Source organism: Tachysurus fulvidraco, chromosome 6 (assembly GCF_022655615.1).
Source record: "Tachysurus fulvidraco isolate hzauxx_2018 chromosome 6, HZAU_PFXX_2.0, whole genome shotgun sequence".
Taxonomy (NCBI): domain Eukaryota; kingdom Metazoa; phylum Chordata; class Actinopteri; order Siluriformes; family Bagridae; genus Tachysurus; species Tachysurus fulvidraco.
The window spans coordinates 27162912-27182838 of NC_062523.1; the positions used below are offsets into that span (position 1 = coordinate 27162912).

The window sequence follows — 19927 nt, forward strand, 5'->3', positions numbered from 1 at the left end:
TAAGAAGAAATCATGAAATGTATGCACCTTCATGAGAAAAAACATGTTAAAATATAAATTAATAAAGCAGTCCACTTCTTGGTAGTGACCACAGTCTGTATGTATTCCTCAGTGTCTGGGAGATCAGTCGGCTGCTCTTGTGGGACAGATGTGCTTTAAAGACGGTCAGGCCAAAAACACGTAAGAAACCTATTTTGTAAAGCATGTGATCTGTTTATTGTAATATGTTAAGATGTGATTTGTTTGTTCTTGGGGAGCATATAGGAGACAGGATGTGTAAAGGATGTCTGGAAAAATATGGACAAATATAATATCTGGAATGTTTAATGAATAATTGCTTTACATTTAAGCATAAAAAAATTATTTTTCCACCGTGAGCAGGCAAAGGAGTATTTAGTAGAACTTCGCCCACTGGAAAAAAGAGTGTTCTGCAGTGCCAGATAATGTTAGCAGTATGGCTGCTTTAATTCAGGCATATCAGCATGCAGCATTTAAACACAGTATAAAATTATACAAATAAAGATATTCAGTATGACAATAAGTGGTGTTCAAGAAGTCTTCCTTATTCCTACACAAACATTAAACTGGTGCAGAAACCTGGGAGCTTGAGGAAGATGTGGAGGCCCATGAAGCTTGCCATTCTCATTATGATAATCAAAACCATCTCTGGCATCAATCAGACTCAACAGCAGGTCCTCCTTGAGCTGTGCATGGAAGGAGCAGCAGATTGGGCCAAACACTACTGTCACTGGAGAAGGTAAATGGATTGACTGTGAATGGGTCAATCCTTTTTTGGGCTATGTGCAACACTGACTGCGAAGGTGTTGGGTTCATTGACGTCAGCTGTGTGTACATCAGAGCGACTTGGTGGAACAGCAAAAAGATGAAACCATTTGCCAGTTTAAAGAAATTGATAGTCATTCTGTCCAGCCATATATGGTGCTACTCTACCTTTACTTTTCTATTACTAAAGATAGATTGGTTTATTGGGTGAAACAGGATAGTCAAAGGAAGAGCACAACAAAGGAATAGTTAAACACAATGCTGGACCCATTGAGCTGCAGGAAAATGCTTCTTATTATCCTACAGTATGGCTGGGCATCTAGGCCAGGATACTGACTAATGGCCCTTTTTAATTGTCTGGGCATTTACATAGATTTACACATGTGATGTGCTTGTCATGAATGTCAGCTGATGAATCCACTGGCCACCCTGAAAACTGTTGATTTCCTTAAACTCAGCTGGCTTCTATTCAACACCAAACGTTTGATGAATGAGATGGCAGATTCTCTTGAATCCAACATCTAGGGAGATAATGCCCTTTTCCATTCCTACAGTTGAGACAGACTCTGGCATTGAAAAATGTGTTCAGAAAGAAAAACAAGTATAAAAGCCCTTGTAAGTCCCAAGCCCACCTCCTGCATCCTCATTCTAATGCAAACACAGTAGAGTGTCACAAAGGGTGAGAGATAAAGAGCAAGAAAAAAATCAATATGAATAAAATAGATATCCACTGTGATATACGTATTGAAAATAGACAGCAAACCTTTACTTCTATGTTGTATTGATCAAGGCCTAGCAATTGTGTAACAGTATGTGTGCTGCACATCTTTATCGATTTAGAGAGAGGATATTGTGACCTGTTTACAGCCTGTTGAGCATCCAGACTGTAGGGCACACTTTAGGAGCCAGTGATGACAACTGTAGTGTTCAAAATATGAGGTTAATCAATGGAAGAGAGCAAAAATTAGAATTAATTTATTTATTTTGTGCTAATCAGGTAAACTTAAATGAAAATATTTTCAATACTCAAAGGTTTTCAATAAAACTGTTGTATGTTTTGTGTATGCCGCGTGTTTTATAAGCACAAACGTGCTGGATGTGTGGGAAAGATTTTTACTCCTTACCAAGCATCTTGTTTAGTCTGTCTCATGAGCCTGACACTCTACATTCAGTTGCAGACTGAATCTGTTTCTCCATTAAAGCACCACTTAAAGCAAGAGATGTTGCATTACTGATCTGATTTCACACTGAGCAGCATTTCATACTTCATTAAAATACTGAACACACCACTGGTTGTTTTTTGTTGTTGTTTTTTTAGATATGGAACCGGTTGCTTTATGTTAAAAAACACTGGAGTCAAGGTATTTATGCTTTAATGTCTTTATATGGTCTCATTCACTAGATGTCATTAGATAACTCTTAATTCTTCCTCACAGCCTGTGATGTCAGAACACGGCCTCCTCACTACAGTTGCCTACAAACTGGGAAAGGACAAACCAGCTCACTATGCACTCGAGGTATTCCATGTTTATTTATTAAGGTATTCCAGATACTCATGTTAACTCAGGATCTTTTACCATGTGCTTGATTCATATAAAATGTCACAAAAGGAAAATAGGAATGTAAAAAAAGTCAAATAAAATAAATGCAGTCCATATTAAATATAATATAAAAATGATTTGTTTGTACACATGAACTATATACAAAAAAATTTTTTTTTACAAAAGCATAATTCATATTTTTAAGTTTAAAAATTTTCTTTAAATATTACATTGTTTTTGCACTTGCACACTCACTCGATATCTTTTTCAACACTACATTCTCATCTCATAAAATCTCATACAACTGATGCATTTACACAAGTGTATATATGTTTACAAGAACCCTCTTTGTTCAGAATCCTCTATGTTTGTACATTGTACTGTATAATATACAGAATGCACACTGATCGGTGTTCTTGTGGGTATTTTGTCCTGTAGTGTTGTGTATTGTCCGTTTGCATTTCCTTTTCTCTCACACTATTTGCACCAGATTGCACAGATGCACTTTATTTGGCTAAGACAACTTATTTTAAGTCCTTAGCTCTTTGTTATTTTATGTAGCACCATGGTCCTTTAGAAATGTTGTCTCATTTCATCTTCAGCTATATATGGTTGAAATGACAAAATGACGACTAAATACGGGGGCCTGGTGGCCTGGTGACCAGCACGCTTACCTATCCAGGTTTAAAGCTTCAATTCTTGTATTTGCTATATGTGTATGTGTGTGTGTTTGTGTGTGTGTGTGTGGGGGGGGGGGGGGATTGCATGTTCTCCCCATGCTTCAGGGATTTCCTCTTTGTTTTCCATCACATTACATTATTTTGACAAATAGTATGGTATTGTGCCCTGCAGTAGACTGGCATCCTGTCCAGGGTGTACCAACCTTGTGCCCTGGGTCTCCTGCGATAGACTCAAGGTTCCTCATGACTTAGTAGGATAAACCATTTGTTTTAACCTCTTACGGGCCCTGTGCCGTACAAGGCACGGAAGTAGAAGTGACCACTAGGGGATGACCCAGAAACAAGCTTCAATTCAACTTTAAAGCATCAAATCCTCCAAAAACACGAAAAAACCTATTTACCTATTAAAGTTTATACTCTCAATAATTTTTTAAGCCCACACACAAAGCACAATATGATTCACAGCCTTCATACAATTAGAAAAAAATTTCGGACAAAACTGACCTAGGTGGCGCTATACCGGTTTTTCCCTTACCTTTAGACGCGTCTCTTTCTTCACTGGGGTAATATATTCCAACACAAATAATCCACAAAAATCCACACAGGTCCGAGGAATTGAGTGCGCCATCATCTGGTTTTGCCGCTCTAACTTCTCATTGGGATATTCAAAAATTCAAAGTCTACGTCATATTTATAGCCCAGGTCCTAACGAATCAAATAAGCCCTCATTTGAGCCAATCGGTGCTTGTATGGCAGAGATAGACGGCTGAGAAGCCAATGGTGGCATGACCTAATTTTTGGGAACCCGCCTTTGACTGACAATTACTCCTTCCAATAGCAATGAAATGGGCTGGGACCTATACAGCCGTTTAGCCAATAAGCAGACGATTCCAACGGTATGCGGCATGCCGTATGTTCTTTGCCTGTGTCTGCGTGAACTGGATGCGCAGAAGAATTCTTGCGTAATCCTTGACCTTTTGTCCCTCTCACAGCTCAGGGTGTCAAGTTACAGGCCTTTTTTCACACCAGAGTGATAGAGAGAGAGTCTAGGCTTATTTATGGCCTTTCAGACTGAGCATGCAGCCTTTTATTTCAAAGTTATATAGTAAACAAGTACACAAAAACGCTGCACCGGACGACCAGGGCCGTAGAAAAATATTTTTATTGAAGCCATTTTTGGGTCTTTTGACTTGAATTTTTTTTTGGTGAAAGCCAAGACATGTGGCTATGAGCCTCAGTTGTTGGTTTGTCCCTAACATGTTCCAGAAAAATAAGATTAATCAGTTTATCAGAAAAACAACCCAGGCGGACAGGAAAATCTGCATTCAAACCCCTGTAACTTTGTGCCAGTAAGGCCTAGAATCAATCTGAAACTAGTTTCTGAAACTAGAGAATCTCTTCTTTCAAATGGGACCAGGCTCATCCCTGTGTGTCAAAGTATGTGGGAGCTGTACCACTTTTTGTTGGACAATGGATATAGGCGGAGGTCCATAAGAGGAGTGGTTGGATATTCCATTACATATCAAATGGTGTTTTGCATATATTCCCTGATTTAGATATTATATGCTGTTTAAATTTATATTCCTTGTTAAGAACCTGCCTTGACAAATATTACATATTATATTTTTTACATCTAACAATATTATATTTTCTTAAATAGACAAAATAACTGATGTTTTTCATTATGGGGAAGTCGTGGCCTAATGGTTAGAGAGTTTGACTCCTAACCCTAATGTTGTGGGTTCGAGTCTTGGGCTGGCAATACCACGACTGTGGTGTCCTTGAGCAAGACATAGAACCCTTCCAACTGCTCCGAGGGTGCTGCAGCATAAATGGCTGCCCACTGCTCTGGGTGTTTGTTCACGGTGTGTGTGTGTGTTCACTGCTGTGTGTGTACACCCTGGATGGGTTAAATGCAGAGAACAAATCCTGAGTATGGGTCACCATATGTATGTCATGTCACTTTGTCACTTTGTTATGTATTATGGTTATGTATTTTTCCTTCCAGTCTTTAGTTATTTAGTTTTGTTTGATTATGTCCTTAGTCAGGGTGAATATAACCCAAGTACAATATTGTAGTTTTCTTTGTGTTGAAGGGTCTCCTGTATTTCTATTAATACATGTGGATTAGCGATCGGGTCAAGTTTTTTCCAACCCGCGGGTCCCGCTTTTATGAAATTTTGGCCGGCCCCAGCCCGCTCCACAGCAAAGTGACAATTTCTTTTCCCGCCCCAACCCAAGTCGCACCTGACCCGTGGGACCCGTGGGTTATGAGACGACCCGCGCATCACTAGTACAGACTAGTGATGTGCAGGTTGGGTTTTTTCCAAACCCCAGGTCCCATTTTTATGAAATTATTGGCCCGCCCGAGCCCACCTCGCAGTAAAGTGACAATTTCTTTACCCGCCCCAACCCGACCCGTGGGTTATGAGAAGACCCGCGCATCCCTATTGGATGGTTGGACATTGCAATAAATACAGTATATAAGATGCTCAGGTGTATTCATACAGCTGTTGCCCTGAGCAATCCATATAGCTGTTGCCCTGAGCAATCCTTACAGCTGTTGCCCTGAGTAATCCATATAGCTGTTGCCCTGAGCAATCCATACAGCTATTGCCCTGAGCAATCCATACAGCTATTGCCCTGAGCAATCCATACAGCTGTTGCCCTGAGCAATCCATACAGCTGTTGCCCTGAGCAATCCATATAGCTGTTGCCCTGAGTAATCCATATAGCTGTTGCCCTGAGCAATCCATACAGCGATTGCCCTGAGCAGTCCATATAGCTGTTGCCCTGAGTAATCCATATAGCTGTTGCCCTGAGCAATCCATACAGCTATTGCCCTGAGCAATCCATATAGCTGTTGCCCTGACCAATCCATACAGCTGTTGCCTTTACGAAACTGGGATATGCAAAGAAAGAAGTTCACTGTGCTGTAATGTATATATGACAAAAATAAATGCTTAATCTCCTATAATCTCTAAAACTGTCCTGGATGAAACAGCACAAAAACATATTCTTAGTTTTTGATTATGTTTATGATTAAAAGCACAAACAAATGTTCAGGGCTGAGTGGGTACTGACCTGCTTCAGGTTTTCTGCCTGAAAACCTGAAAGATGACCAGTAATGCTATCAGCTTTGAACTGGCAGAAACCACTGGGACCCTGAATCCCCCATCTACAGTTCAGAGAATTTTGTCAGATGTGGTCTTTATGCAAAAACATATGGGTTGGGGTGCAGAATAATGGTAGAAAATGTTGTGCATTGATAAGAAACTTGAATTTTTTTCTCTGACATTTTGTCCACAGAAATGGCAGGATTTTGTGAAGGAAATAAATGAAACCATAAATAAATCATGTCAGAACATTTTCTGTCCTCTATGTGGAAAATAACCATACCATAACAAACTGATACTTTAATTATAATTAGTGTAAGTAAGAAGAAACTGGAGGCAGGCTTTGAAATCTAAACTTGATTATCTTTATCACTCATTTTCAGCATGCACACTTAATACACACAGTGCTACTGCTGCTAATAACACACACACACACACACACACACACACACACACACACACACACACACACACACACACACACACACACACACACACACACACACACACTGTGTGTTTATCTTTCCCACTCAGTGCTCATATCTCCCTTTTTTATCCCTGTCTCACTGCAAGAGCACTGATGTCTGTCACCACCATGCTGCACTGTATTTATGCAGGTCTTCTGGTGATGTGCTTTTTTGTGCCAAACATACTTTAAAATTATGGAAATATTAAACTTCTCACCAACCTGTCTCACCAGACCATAACACATTCTGCCGCATGGTTTATGGTGGTTTAGTTGAGCTTGGATGTTTTTTGTGAGAAAGAGCTTCTGTCCAGTCGTCCTATCTCATCACCCAGACACGTGAAGGATATGAGAGATTGTTCTCACATGCAGAGTTAATCAGTACTTATCAGATATTCCTGCAGATACTGTAATATTGCTCATGGTCTCTTCTCAGCTGCTTCTTTAAGTTCCTTTAAGTTTTATCTTGTTATATATTACTGTTATATATTTTGGACTAATGTCCACCATTCTTGGTGATGTCACTGTTGTGCTCCATTTTCTCTAGTTGTTGATGATGATAGTTACGTGTTTCCTGGCACATCTAATGTTTCAGAAATACCTTTATCCTGTTCAATACCTTTTAACAACTGAGATATCATGTATGTCTTCAGAAAACATAAAGGAATTCCTACAGAAACAGCTGGGCTTTATTTGGAATTCATCAGAATCACTTAAATGATGACAGTAACAGTCATATAGCTTTTAAACATGGGATTGAGCGTGATTGGTTCATTCTGAATGCATCCACGTTCTTGATTATAAAAGGGTGTCTAAACATGTGCAACCTGGTTATTGTGATTTTGTAAAAAGTTTTTTTCCACTAAAATATTTCTGATTGTTTTTCACTTAATTATTATGCATTGTGATTTCACTTTGAGGGTTCAAAAAGCTCTGACATGATTTATCTTGGTTTTTATATTTTTACATCACAGTAACCTACATAGATATGTTTTATCCACTGTACATGGATGAGTATCTGAAGGCACACTGTGAAGCACAGTGGAGACTCCCTGGATGTTTGAGATTGTGTATTCTTCTGTCTGGGTGATGGGGCAGGGCGTCTAGACAGAAGGAAGGAATTTCTCACAAAAAAGCATCCAGGCACAACAAAATCCATGTGGCAGAATATGCTATGGTCTGCATCTTGCTGTAGGTTTGAGACAGCATGGAGTTTTTGTCATAATTCATCGTCCTGTCACTGATAAGAAAGGAATTCTTATCCATTATGCAGGACCATAAGTGAGGCAACTAAATCTAAATTTATTCTGCAGCATGACAGTGACCCCAAAACACAAGGAAAGTCATAGAGAAATACTGTCAAAAACAGGCTCCGGTGCACAGGAAAACAAAGAAATTTCCAAGTGATCCCAAACTAATACTGTATGTGTATATAGAAGCAGAGAGTTCTACCACCAGTTCTATTGATAAAACCTCCCTCTTATGTCTCATTTCCTCTTTTGCTACATTAAATATGGCATTTTAGATAGCCAATTAACATTAAAGAAACGAGAGTCTTTAGCAGAAGAAATAATAAAAAAATTTAAAAAAAAATTAAAAAACATTTTTAAAAAACAAATTGACCCTTTGTGACTGGTATTTTTTTTTGTCATAAAACAAATGAGTTATAGTGAATCAGGGTAAGAAACAGAAACCAATAAAAAGCCTAGCATTTGTTCTTGAATTTTTGCAGCCCATAAATGGTAAAAAAAAAAAAAAAAATGTTCTGCCCATAATTATTTATTTTTTTGTTTAGGCTTAAGGTGAGAGATTAGCAGTCATGGCTTTTCATAAAAAATGAGAGTATTCAAATACTCTCACTGGTTGAAAACAGTCATAAATATTTAGCATCTTATGAGTTAAATGACTTGCCACTGTTGTGTCTGGATTTTGTTTTGTCTATAAAATCTGTGATTGGTTTGTGTTTCAGGGATCTGTTGCGATTGCTGGAGCAGTAGTGAGGTGGCTGAAGGACAATCTGGGAATCCTTAAATCCTCTTCAGAAATTGGTGAACTCTTACACTTTCTTTCTCTGTAAAGTGACCAATATATTTGCAAACACACATCAACAGAAGAGGTGAGAACAGTGGTGTAGTCTAGTTTTTTGTAGTGAGTATACTGTGATTTTTTTTTTCACCTCCCAGCCTCATACGCACCATCCTAGCGACACCCCATAGGCACCACCACACTCACTAATGCATAAAATATGCATCTACATGTAATTGAGAGCATTATTAAAGACTGCTTATGTGTTATCAACATTCCAATTTATTATAAGCAACAAAAGACAGTCAGCTTATAAAACCTGTGCTCCAGGTCCCATATTCATATAACATTTAAGGCTAAATGTAGCTCTTAAAGGTATAGTTCACCCAAAAATGAAACTCAAAAAAAATTTAACACAAAAGATGATATTTTGAAAAATGTTGGTAATCAGACAGTTGGCAGCACCCATTGACTTTCACAGTAGGAAAAATATAGACTATGAAAGTCAATGGGTGCTGCCAACTGTCTGATTTTTCAAAATATCATCTTTTGAGTTAAACAGAAGAAAGAAACTCATACAGTTTTGGAACAAATTGAGGGTGAGGAAATAACACAATTTTCATTTTTGGGTGAACTTTATACCTTTAAAAGCTACATTTAGCCTTAAATGTTATATGAATATGGGACCTGGAGCACAGGTTTTACCAGCTGTCAATTTTCAATGTACATTTCATAGTGAACAATAAACATTTGTTCAGTTTTATCACCAACATGCTTTCATTGCAGAATATTATGAACTGAATGAACTGGTAGTTTACAAAGCTTTCCAAATACATTTGTACTCGGGCTGTGGGTGAAATGTCACCCGAAGCTGCTGTAGCTTTAGGCGCAGGCTTCCGAAAACACTTAGGGTGTAGTTTGAGACTGCTTTCGTTTCATATCTTCTTTTACGTTAGTTAGTTAATTTCAAATTTGCGCCAAAAAACACCGCCAAGCAACTAATTTTCCACCTTGGTAGGTGACGTCAGATCAGGTCACAGGCCACGGAAGCCCCAATGGTCCAAAAACGTTAGTGATTCGCAATCGCAACCACAGTTTGTGTTCGCAACACAGACGGGGTGAAATTATGAATGAAAGTTCTGTCACAAAACGATATTGTTACGTATCCTCACGCTTTTAAAGTGGGTATACGGAAATCCTTGGCCTTTCCTAGTGGGTATACGGCGTATCACGTAGACTACACCAGTGGGTGAGAACAATGACCAGAGGAAATGAAACATACCTCCAAAGACAACATTAACTTAGTTGTCTGACAGGGAAATGTCCCAAATATCTGTAACATCCAGTCACATCGTTTTGTGGAATATTTTGGAGAATAATCTCTATGGTTGAGGATTTCTTTGCCAATTCTTCCAATAAATTTTCCACAGAAAATTTGGCTGCTTCAGCTGGGACATCTTATGGCTGCTATTTTGTTCCAGCATTTTCTGGTCTTTATGCTCCTTACTGGGAACCCAGTGCTCGAGGGTAAATAACATCAACATTAAGAACATACTTTATATTTTAGCAAAATAAAAGACTAGAAATGCACTCTAATTATTTTAAAATTAAATTTCCACTGAATAAACAGAGTATATTTAATTGATTAAAAAATGCAAGAGGTCACTGGATTTAAATAAAGGTTAACTAGGGTTTTATTCTGTGGTGCCTTTAGGGCATGACACATGATCATTTTAACTTTGTTTTAATCATCTAGGGGACAAATGAAATATAGTTATTTCACCAGCAAATGCAGCTGGTGTCTATCAAACTATTATTATGTTTAAAAAAGGAAAACTCTTCTATAATTTTATTCAGTACACAAACCTTTTCAGAACTGAGGACCCTTTATGTGTAAATGTAATATTACTTAAATACACTGACAGTCCTCCTGTTGTGTGTATGTTTTTAACATATACATATTAAAGGTTAAACATGAGAGCATTTTTATAACATTTTCTGAGCTTTTTTTCCTTCCTGGTGTAAGAAACATGCAGATAAAAGGCTATTTCATTGTTCTGAGAAAAGCAAAACAAAGGTCACAGCAACAGCATAGCCTGATGGAGTAATGAGTATAATGGTGCTAATAACACATGCACACACACAGACAGACACACACCCGCACGCACACACAGACACACACCTGCACACACAACACACACACATGCATGCACACACACAAAACACACACACAACACACACGCACACTCACACACAAAACACACAAACATACACACACACAAAACATGCACGCACGCTCACACACAAAACATACACGCACGCGCACACACAACACACAAACACACACACAAAACATGAACGCACACACGCACAAACACACAACACACACATACACACACACAAAACATACACGCATGCTCGCACACACAAAACACACACACACAACACACACACACACAAAACATGAACACACGCACGCACGCACGCACAAACACACAACACACACATACACATACAAAACATACACGCATGCTCGCACACACAAAACACGCAAACACAACACACACAAAACACACTCACACATGTCAAATTTAGCTTCTAACTCCAGCGCAACAGGGAGCATGATGGATGAGTGTAATCACTGAGTGAGCATTGAGTGTCAGTCACAAAGAGACAACAACAAACACAGTGTTTTCAGTTTTAATAAAATATATAAAAAACAATAAATCCTGAAAACATGATCATCTCAAAAATAGATGAAATTTCTTTTTTATTCTCAAATAATTTTTGATCAATTATTATATACCATAACATCATACATCATAACTATAATACTGAAATACTAATTAATATTTAAGGACGAAGACAAGATAGAAATGATCAGACAAAATAACTCTACAACAATAAAGTTCAATAAAATATTTTCTTTTCAACAATCACAAGAAATCTCGATAATGTGTAAAGGCTCAGCAAATATATTTAAAATGCTATATACTGTATTTTCATTGTTATAAGAAATCTCAGAGATATTTTTCCTAATGTTATTCCACTCTACAGGATTATCTGTGGCCTGACACAGTTTACAAACAGGAGCCACTTGGCTTTTGCAGCACTGGAAGCAGTGTGCTTTCAAACTCGAGAGGTAACGCAAAGAAACACACATCTATACGAAGTGTGCCACTTTATTACCAACACCTGTACATCTGATGAGATAATAACGTAGCAGCAGCTTAAAATTATGCAGATAAAGTTCAGGATCTTCAGTTAATACATCACATCTAACCTCAGAAAAAGAGAACCGTGATTTTTAGTTAGTAAAATTCTTTTGTGGCCTAGTGATAAAAGTATATGCAATAAAATGTCAGAGACCTAAACCGTGTGGTGTCTTTTGTTTTCAATAGCCCTGGGAAGAGGAGATAAAAAGACAAGAACATGCTACTGATGTGTGAATTTAGATAATATAATGAGGAGATAAATGAATGGCTGCTGTGAGGACTTTAGAATTCATGGCAGAATGAAAGTAACACAGCTATGTTTTGTTTTTGATTACAATGATTTGCTTCAGGTCTTGGATGCGATGAATCAAGACAGTGGTGCATCACTTACTCAGTTACAAGTGGATGGAGGAATGACGGCCAACAAATTACTAATGCAGCTACAGGCTGATATCCTCTGTATCCCTGTTGGTAAGCGTGTGTGCGTCTAGTACCAGGAGTCAGACTGAGATCTGGTCTTTGACTTGGTCGTGCTAATCACTGCAGTGTTTTCAGAGCACTGCAGAATGTTTAGGGTCATTATCCTGTTGGATGGTATCCTCAGTTCGTCAGTCCCAAGTGTGTTCCAGAGACTTTCTTTTAGGCCTGCTCTGTATTTGGCTTCATCCGTCTTGCCTACAGACCAGAACCAGTTTCTCAGTCTCTGCTGAAAAAGACATACACACAACACCATGCTGCCACCACCATGTTTCACAGTGGTGATGGGGTATAGTATACTGTAGTCATATGCCCCTTTTCCACCGAGGTGCACTAGTTTGAGTACTAGTTTGAAGCCAGAGCCTAATTTAGAACCAGTTCTTTCTGTTTCGACCGCCAAAGCACCGGCTCTGAACTAGGAAAAGTGGTTCTTAAGTAGCACCAAAACATTGCTGGTCTAGACTTAAGAACCGCTTGCGTCAGGGGCTGTGGGCGGTGCTACTGTTAGCGCATTTGATAATGTACCTAAAGTTTACTAATGTTTAATACACTTTTACTTTACCGCAATATAATCACTTATCAGCACACATGATAGTAGTTAGCTACATGCTAAGGCTAACTTTTTTCTGTGTTAATGATAAAATAATGTTATGTACTCTCTCGATTACAACCTCTTATATACAAATACAAATTACATGGAGCTGCACGTACACATCTGATTCACCGCGTTTGGATGCTAATGTCGGTTCACAAAGCCATGAGCATTAACAGTAAAGCAACATCCGCCATTGTTGTTGTGTTTGTGTTTGCCGCTGCTGCGCTAAAGTTGGTGTGCTGGGTAACGTGAGACGTATACAGTGACATCAGTCTCGGCGCTGTGATGGCTCTCTAGCTGGTGGAAAGGCAAACCGGTTCTTAGAAGGTTCACCAGTGGAACCTTAGAACCAGCACCAGTGCTAGCTCTGAACCAGCACTCGGTTCTTTTTGGTGGAAAAGAGGCATAAAATGATGTAAGGGTGGCGAGATGTCCTGGTCTATTAGCAATAGAAACCTGTCTCTTTTCACCTGTCTGCAGTTGTGAATAACAGTTTAGCATGACACTATGAACATCTGAATTATCGAGTGGCCCATATTAATGTGCATGTGTGATCATTATACAAGGGTTAAAAAAATGCCAGCCTTTATTTTTTGTCACATATACATTACTGTATAGCACAGTGAAATTCTTTCTTTGCATAGCTGAACTTTGGATGTTGGGGTCAGAGTGCAGGGTTGTCCATGATAGAGTGGAGTAGGGAGCTTTAAAGACCTTGCTCAGGAGCCATAACAATGGCAGCTTGGTATTGATGAGGCTTGAACCCTGACCTTCTGATAAACAAATTAGAGCTTTAACCACTTAAGCTAAGATTTGACTTAAAATCAGTGCATCTGGAAGATTGGGTGCAGCAGCTGTTTTGGGGAAGTAGTAGCTCAGTGGTTAGGATGGATAACCCTCAATTGCTTATTAAATGTTACATTTAAGCAACTCCTGCAATTCATATTTTTGTTCTATGACCTATTTTAAGTGCACAATTTTCCTGTCAGGCTTAATGCATGTTCCTGTCTAACTGTGGGGATTTCTCTTGTGTAGTGAGACCCTATATGTCTGAGACCACTGCACTGGGGGCAGCAATGGCAGCTGGAGCAGCTGAAGGGGTCAACGTGTGGAACATAATTCCTGAAGATATGACCTGTGTGACCTCTGAGAAATACCAACCTCAAATCAAACCAGAAGGTGAGAGCTGAGAGGATCAGCCCTTTATTTTCTTTCCCATATCAAAGACTTTTGACAAAGGCTTAAATGTACAAAGGTTTTATACATTATAGATATAGATTCATAAAAAAATCTCTTAGAATATCCTGATATTTAAAGTGACTTGTTTACAGTTAAGTTCCGTCTTTAGAAATAAAGTTATGTCTAAAATAAAGGAGTCATTATTTAGCTGCAGTCCTCCACTTCACTTCTCTGATGGAGGAAACTTTCTGATTGCCATGGGATTAGACCTATTCTCATGCTAATAGTGCAACAATTGGATAAAATTGCAAATCAACAGGTGCATTTTAATGTGTGCAGATTAAAAATACTCAAGACAAGATTGGTGCCACAGCTGATAAGAGAGAATTAAGAAATATCGAATTATTTATTTATTTATATTATTTATTCAACCATTCATGTTTGAATAGAGAGTGAGTTCCGATATGCAAGATGGAAGAAAGCCGTCCAGAAAGCCATGAACTGGGAGACTGTGGATCCTCTTTCCATTGCGAATGGTGAAACAGACAGACTGACACACACACACACACACACACACACACACACACACACACACACACACACACACATAAGCAATCAATAAAAATAAAATAGCATATAACACTACACAACTAACCGTGGTTTAGTGTCAGTGTGTAACTCTATAATCTGTATCAGTTCATTAGGGGTGTGACTGATTAATACAGTATACACCAGAAGTAAGTACACCCCATGTGCAATATCACTTAAATATCAAATGACTTAAAATTCTTTCACCTTACAGTACTTGCATTACTTCTAATATGAACAGTATGTTATTTGCTCTTGTGTAAAATGAAAAACAAAAAGATTTACTTGATTTACCTCAATGCAATAAAAGTTTCAGTGAAAATACTCCATTCAACAATTTTTCACCTTTAGTGATGACAGACACAAACTTCCTCAGCGCCAGATGTTTTGCCAATTTTCTTCAGAGAAAATTTTTAGCTATGCTTTGGTTTGTGTTGTAGTACATTTATATTTAAAACACTACAAAGGTGTTGTATTGGATTCCAGACATGGCCGTGTTGTGGTTTTTACTTTTTGCTTGTGTGATTTTGTGCTTTGGATCGTTATGCTGGAATGTTCCTCTTTTTCAAGCTTCTGGAGACTGGGAGTCATCTTGTCAGAGTGTATTGTGGCACGTCCATAGAATTCATGGTGCCATGTATAAATATCATCTCCCCAACACATTCTGCACTTATACAGTACAGCACTGATTCATCACACACCATATATCAATGTGGAAGTCCTGGTCAGGTTCATGTCCAACCTGCTGGACCGCATATGAGCTGAATATCTTATTCTTGGGCTCATCAGTACCTTCTTATTACTATTAGAACTGTTTCAAATGATTCTTCTAGCAATTCTTTTCTAGATTGAACAATATACAGCTATACAGATTAAAAAAAAAGTTCTAATGTTCGCTGGTCATGTTATAACCATGTTCATGCAGTTAGGCCAGGTGGACTCACCTTTCATTCTGTGCGCACAGGTTTTCTAACTTGTGTGTCAGGATGTATTCATTTTCGTTGTGTTTCTATTTTAGGCCTTTAGATTACATATAGACTTTTTAAAGTTTTTTTTTTGTAAGTGGAAATACATGACTTTGGTTCACAGTCCGAACATCATCACCACTGGATGAGCTAAAGCAGAATCAGAGTCCAAGTGTCTGATCATTCTGCTCTGATCTTCTCATCAAGGTGTTTCAGTATGCTTTTATTTCACATCATTCTTTGCAAACTCTAGAGACTAGCACTTTATGAAATAATTTGGCAGCAACATCCATGTCACAGTCAAAATCCCAGACATCAGATGCTGTCTTCACTCTGGTGTTTTACATCTGAAGCTCTTGATCTGTAATGCTTTGCATTGCGCTGCTGCTACATAAACATCTGATTGGATAACTGTATAAATGAGCAGGTGTATGTGTGTTCCCAATAAAGTGGAGGGTAAGTGTATGTCTTATTCTTGGCCATAACTTTATTAGGGGCAATAATGAGGTCATCAGTTTAACATGGACTGATCACATATAAAAGTAAGTCATAACTGAATGGCATTGAACACACGATACAGAGGTCAAGACAGCAGGGACTTTTCACACAAAATTACACTGTTGCCGTGTAATATTAGGATAGTTTGTTTTTTCTTTGTCATTCTAACACTCTTCCAGTTCAGTGTAACATCACAACTTTAACCCAATTTACATTTCAATGTTAACATTAAACTGCTTCAGTATCAAACTGACTTGGAATGAAATCCTCAATGGGGATGTGAACACATCAATATTGACTTAATAATAATAATAATAATAATAATAATACATTTTATTTAAAGGCGCCTTTCTAACACTCAAGGTCACCGTACAAAAGAAGAAGAAAAACAACAAAAAATATAGTTATACAATACTTGCATATAAAAAAAAAAAAAAAAAAAAAAAAAATTGTTAAAATTGTTAAATTAAAAGCTGTTTATTTGATTTATTTGTAGGAAAACATCTGGCTTTTATTTAACATCATACATATAATTTTTTATAGAAAAAAGAAAAGAAACCCCATTACCAAATACAATCTAAATGATTTATAGCTTCAGGGTGTTTGGTCTTGCAGATGTTTCATCACTACAAACATCAGAATACATTAACTGATGAGAAACACAGTCATGACGTGTCGTAGTCACTTTTAAACTGTTTTCCTGCTTTTGGCTCTACAATTATTATTAAACATTTTGGACATGTAATGATTTTTTTTAACCCAGGAGAAAACACTATTTTTTTCTCAACGTTTTGTCAGTGTATTATAGACATATAGGCCCAAAGACCCAAAATAAAACCTGCTGATTTGCATGTACAAAAAGGGAGTGTGTTTTGGGAGATTCACAAACACTAATTGGACGAATTCTGTCATGTAGAAACTAAGGCGTTTGCGTGTACTGTTTGTTCTTAATAGATGCAGTAAGTTCAATCTCTAAGGTATTCAAAATAAAAAAGGCACAAGAAGGTTTACAATAACACCAATTAGAGGCTGTCATATAAAAAAAAAGAATGTGCAAAATAAGAGTGCATCTTCTGTTTATAGGGTAAAAGCAATTTAAAAGCTTTTCTCAGTCTGCTACTGCAGTCTTATTGTGAATATCAAATAATAAAATAACATTACTACTGTTTTAACTTTTTCAAAAAACATTTTGTGATAAAAATACATAACCTTAACTGTCCATTCTTCATTAACACTTAGTATTGCAATTCTGTCATTATCTGGCAGGAACATGCTTTTGGCTATATTCATTCTCACACACAGCGCACAACACGTTCTCATTCACAGCCTGTAGGGAATCTCACTGTGGGTGTAAATTCTATGATTTTCAGTCATTCTGTGCTGCATCTTGGACTTGTAGGTAGAAACATCAGTAAAGTTTAAACTTATTAAGGAAAATTCTCAAAAAAAAGTGTTTTATTGTAGAAAATGGATTGTTTTGCTAACATTACAGACTCAGTCCTACACAGACATTTTAGCAGACGCACTTATCCAGAGCGACGTACATTTTTATACAACTAAGCAATTGAGGGTTAAGGGACTTGCTCAGCAGTGGCAGTTTGGCGGACATAGGAATCGAACTTCCGATTGGTAGACCAACACCTTAACCACTAAGTTACCACATCCACATACACATATCACAGACCTAGTTAGTAAAGCTGCTATAGGAACATATTAAAATGAAAAAAGCATGCATGAATTTTGTGTTATCATGTTTTCATCACATATTAACTTAAAGAGCCATATGTGGGACTTTCTAGAAAAACAATCTTTCTAGCAATGATCAGAAACTGAGATCTGTTCTTTCTGGTTTTCAGGTTATCAGAAGTAGACATATGGAGCATGGCATATGAAGCACTGCAGCTCACTGAGGTGTCATGCTTTCAGGTTGCAGAGATTTGTGTCATGTTCACCATAATGGACAAAGTGCTTTTTTTCTCTCGGGTACTTGATTAAAGAAGTGTGTAGCTTTGAGTGAGCCTGAGACTGAGCCTGAGCCTGAGCCTGAGCCTGAGCCTGATTGCACTTTGTCTTATGATTTGTTTTCTGATCCAAGCAGCTCCATTAACATCTCCTAGTTATGAATTTTCAATCACATAAAAAATGTGTTTCATTCCAAGCTGACTTTCTGTGGTCAGGCTGCTAAACTGCACTGAGCACTTAGTTATTAACAAGACCACAAAATTCAAAGGAGAACAATTTTCTTAAATCTGTGAATTGGTCATTCCATGTTCTGATTGTTTTGTATTTCCCACATGCTTTTTGACAACATGGTTTGAAACTCATGGTACAATAATGACACAAGAAGTGAATAGTATACTCAGTTAGCACTTTCAGTTCTAAATATCAAAATATAGTTAAGATTAAACTTGTACAGACTGACAGTTTCTGGATGTGATGTGTGAGATGATGCGAGATGTTGGAATGAATTAAATGAATGAATGATCATTGAATGCACAATTTAATACAACTACACAATTTAATACAACTGTTGTTAATGTTTTTCATGTGCTTATACTGAGGCAATAGTAAGAAATAATTGATTTCAGTTTGATTTATTATTTAACTTTATTTAGGGAAAGAATGTAAAAAAATGCAATGCAAAAATGCAAAATGCAAAAATCACTGACTTAATGAATGAATGTAAATATTGTATGTATTTTATTGTTGTATTTAACTTTGATGATTTTAATTAAATGATTAGATTAAATCAGTAGCAGCATTAAACGCCAAATGACTGGTTTTATTAAGGTGGATCACTTGAACAATACAAAATTACAGTTTCTACACATATTTGTACAATTTAAATGAGAACATCATGCATCATATGGACTCTTTGGACTCATGAGCAAGCAGAGATTTAAAAAACAAAAAGTATCTGATGCATCAGTCAATAAGAATAATCAGTCATTTTAGTCGATAATCATCTGCATTGCTCTGTTATGCTTTCAGCAGGTCCGAATAAGAAAAAACAACACAGAGAAAACACACGAATTCCTTTTCCAACTGCTCTTAAAATCTTTGATTTGAATATTTGAGAAATGAATAAAAATCCTGTTTCCAGTCTGCTGTCAGCCTCAGGTTAGGAGGAAGGAAGAAAAATAAATAAATAAAACAACCAATTTAATGGACTGCCTACAATAAAATATTCTAAATGAAATTTAACTGAGACGTGACATGTTGACATGATTCCCCATCCAATTATTTCACACAGAAAAACAAAATTAGCAAGTGAAAAAATCTTGAATGCGGTCAGATCTATGTAGTATCTCATAATGTAAGAGAGTAATGTATTGTAATGTAATGTAATGTATGGAGTTATATCTCATAACTCCATTACCCTCTCACCCCATCACCAGCATCCCTCCATCACCTCAACCACCTCCATTCCTACCCTTAACCATCCTCCCTCCATTACGTACCTCCTCACCCTCTTACCACCCTCCTTCACCGCATCACACTTAAAACTATCTCCCATCCTCCATCTCTCCCTCCTTCCCTCCCTCTCACTACCTCCCTCCATCTCTCCCTCCTTCCTTCCCTCACTCTTTCGCTCCCTCTCTCACTATCTCCCTCCCTCCCTCTCTCACTTCCTCTCTCCCTTCCTCCCTCTCTCATTCTCACTCTCTTCCTTTCTCCCTCTCTCACTATCTCCCTCTCTCTCTCACTATCTCCCTCCTTCCCTCTCTCTTTCACCTCCTCCCTCACTTCCTCTCTCCCTTCCTCCCTCTCTCATTATCTCACTCTCTCCCTTTCTCCC

The 19927-nt window shown here is 37.8% G+C and overlaps 1 protein-coding gene across 1 annotated transcript in view; it reads left to right on the forward strand.

The window, feature by feature from the left end:
- Positions 1–18453, forward strand: part of LOC113646220 (glycerol kinase-like) — a 41613-nt gene extending 23160 nt beyond the window's left edge. The window contains exons 10-19 of the mRNA XM_027152313.2: positions 113–180; positions 2102–2144; positions 2220–2300; positions 8556–8634; positions 10042–10138; positions 11669–11753; positions 12177–12297; positions 13934–14077; positions 14527–14613; positions 17985–18453. Of these exons, the coding sequence (XP_027008114.1) occupies positions 113–180; positions 2102–2144; positions 2220–2300; positions 8556–8634; positions 10042–10138; positions 11669–11753; positions 12177–12297; positions 13934–14077; positions 14527–14613; positions 17985–17998 (819 nt within the window). The 3' untranslated portion in view covers positions 17999–18453. The remainder of the gene's footprint in view (positions 1–112; positions 181–2101; positions 2145–2219; positions 2301–8555; positions 8635–10041; positions 10139–11668; positions 11754–12176; positions 12298–13933; positions 14078–14526; positions 14614–17984) is intronic.
- Positions 18454–19927: the final 1474 nt, after the last annotated feature.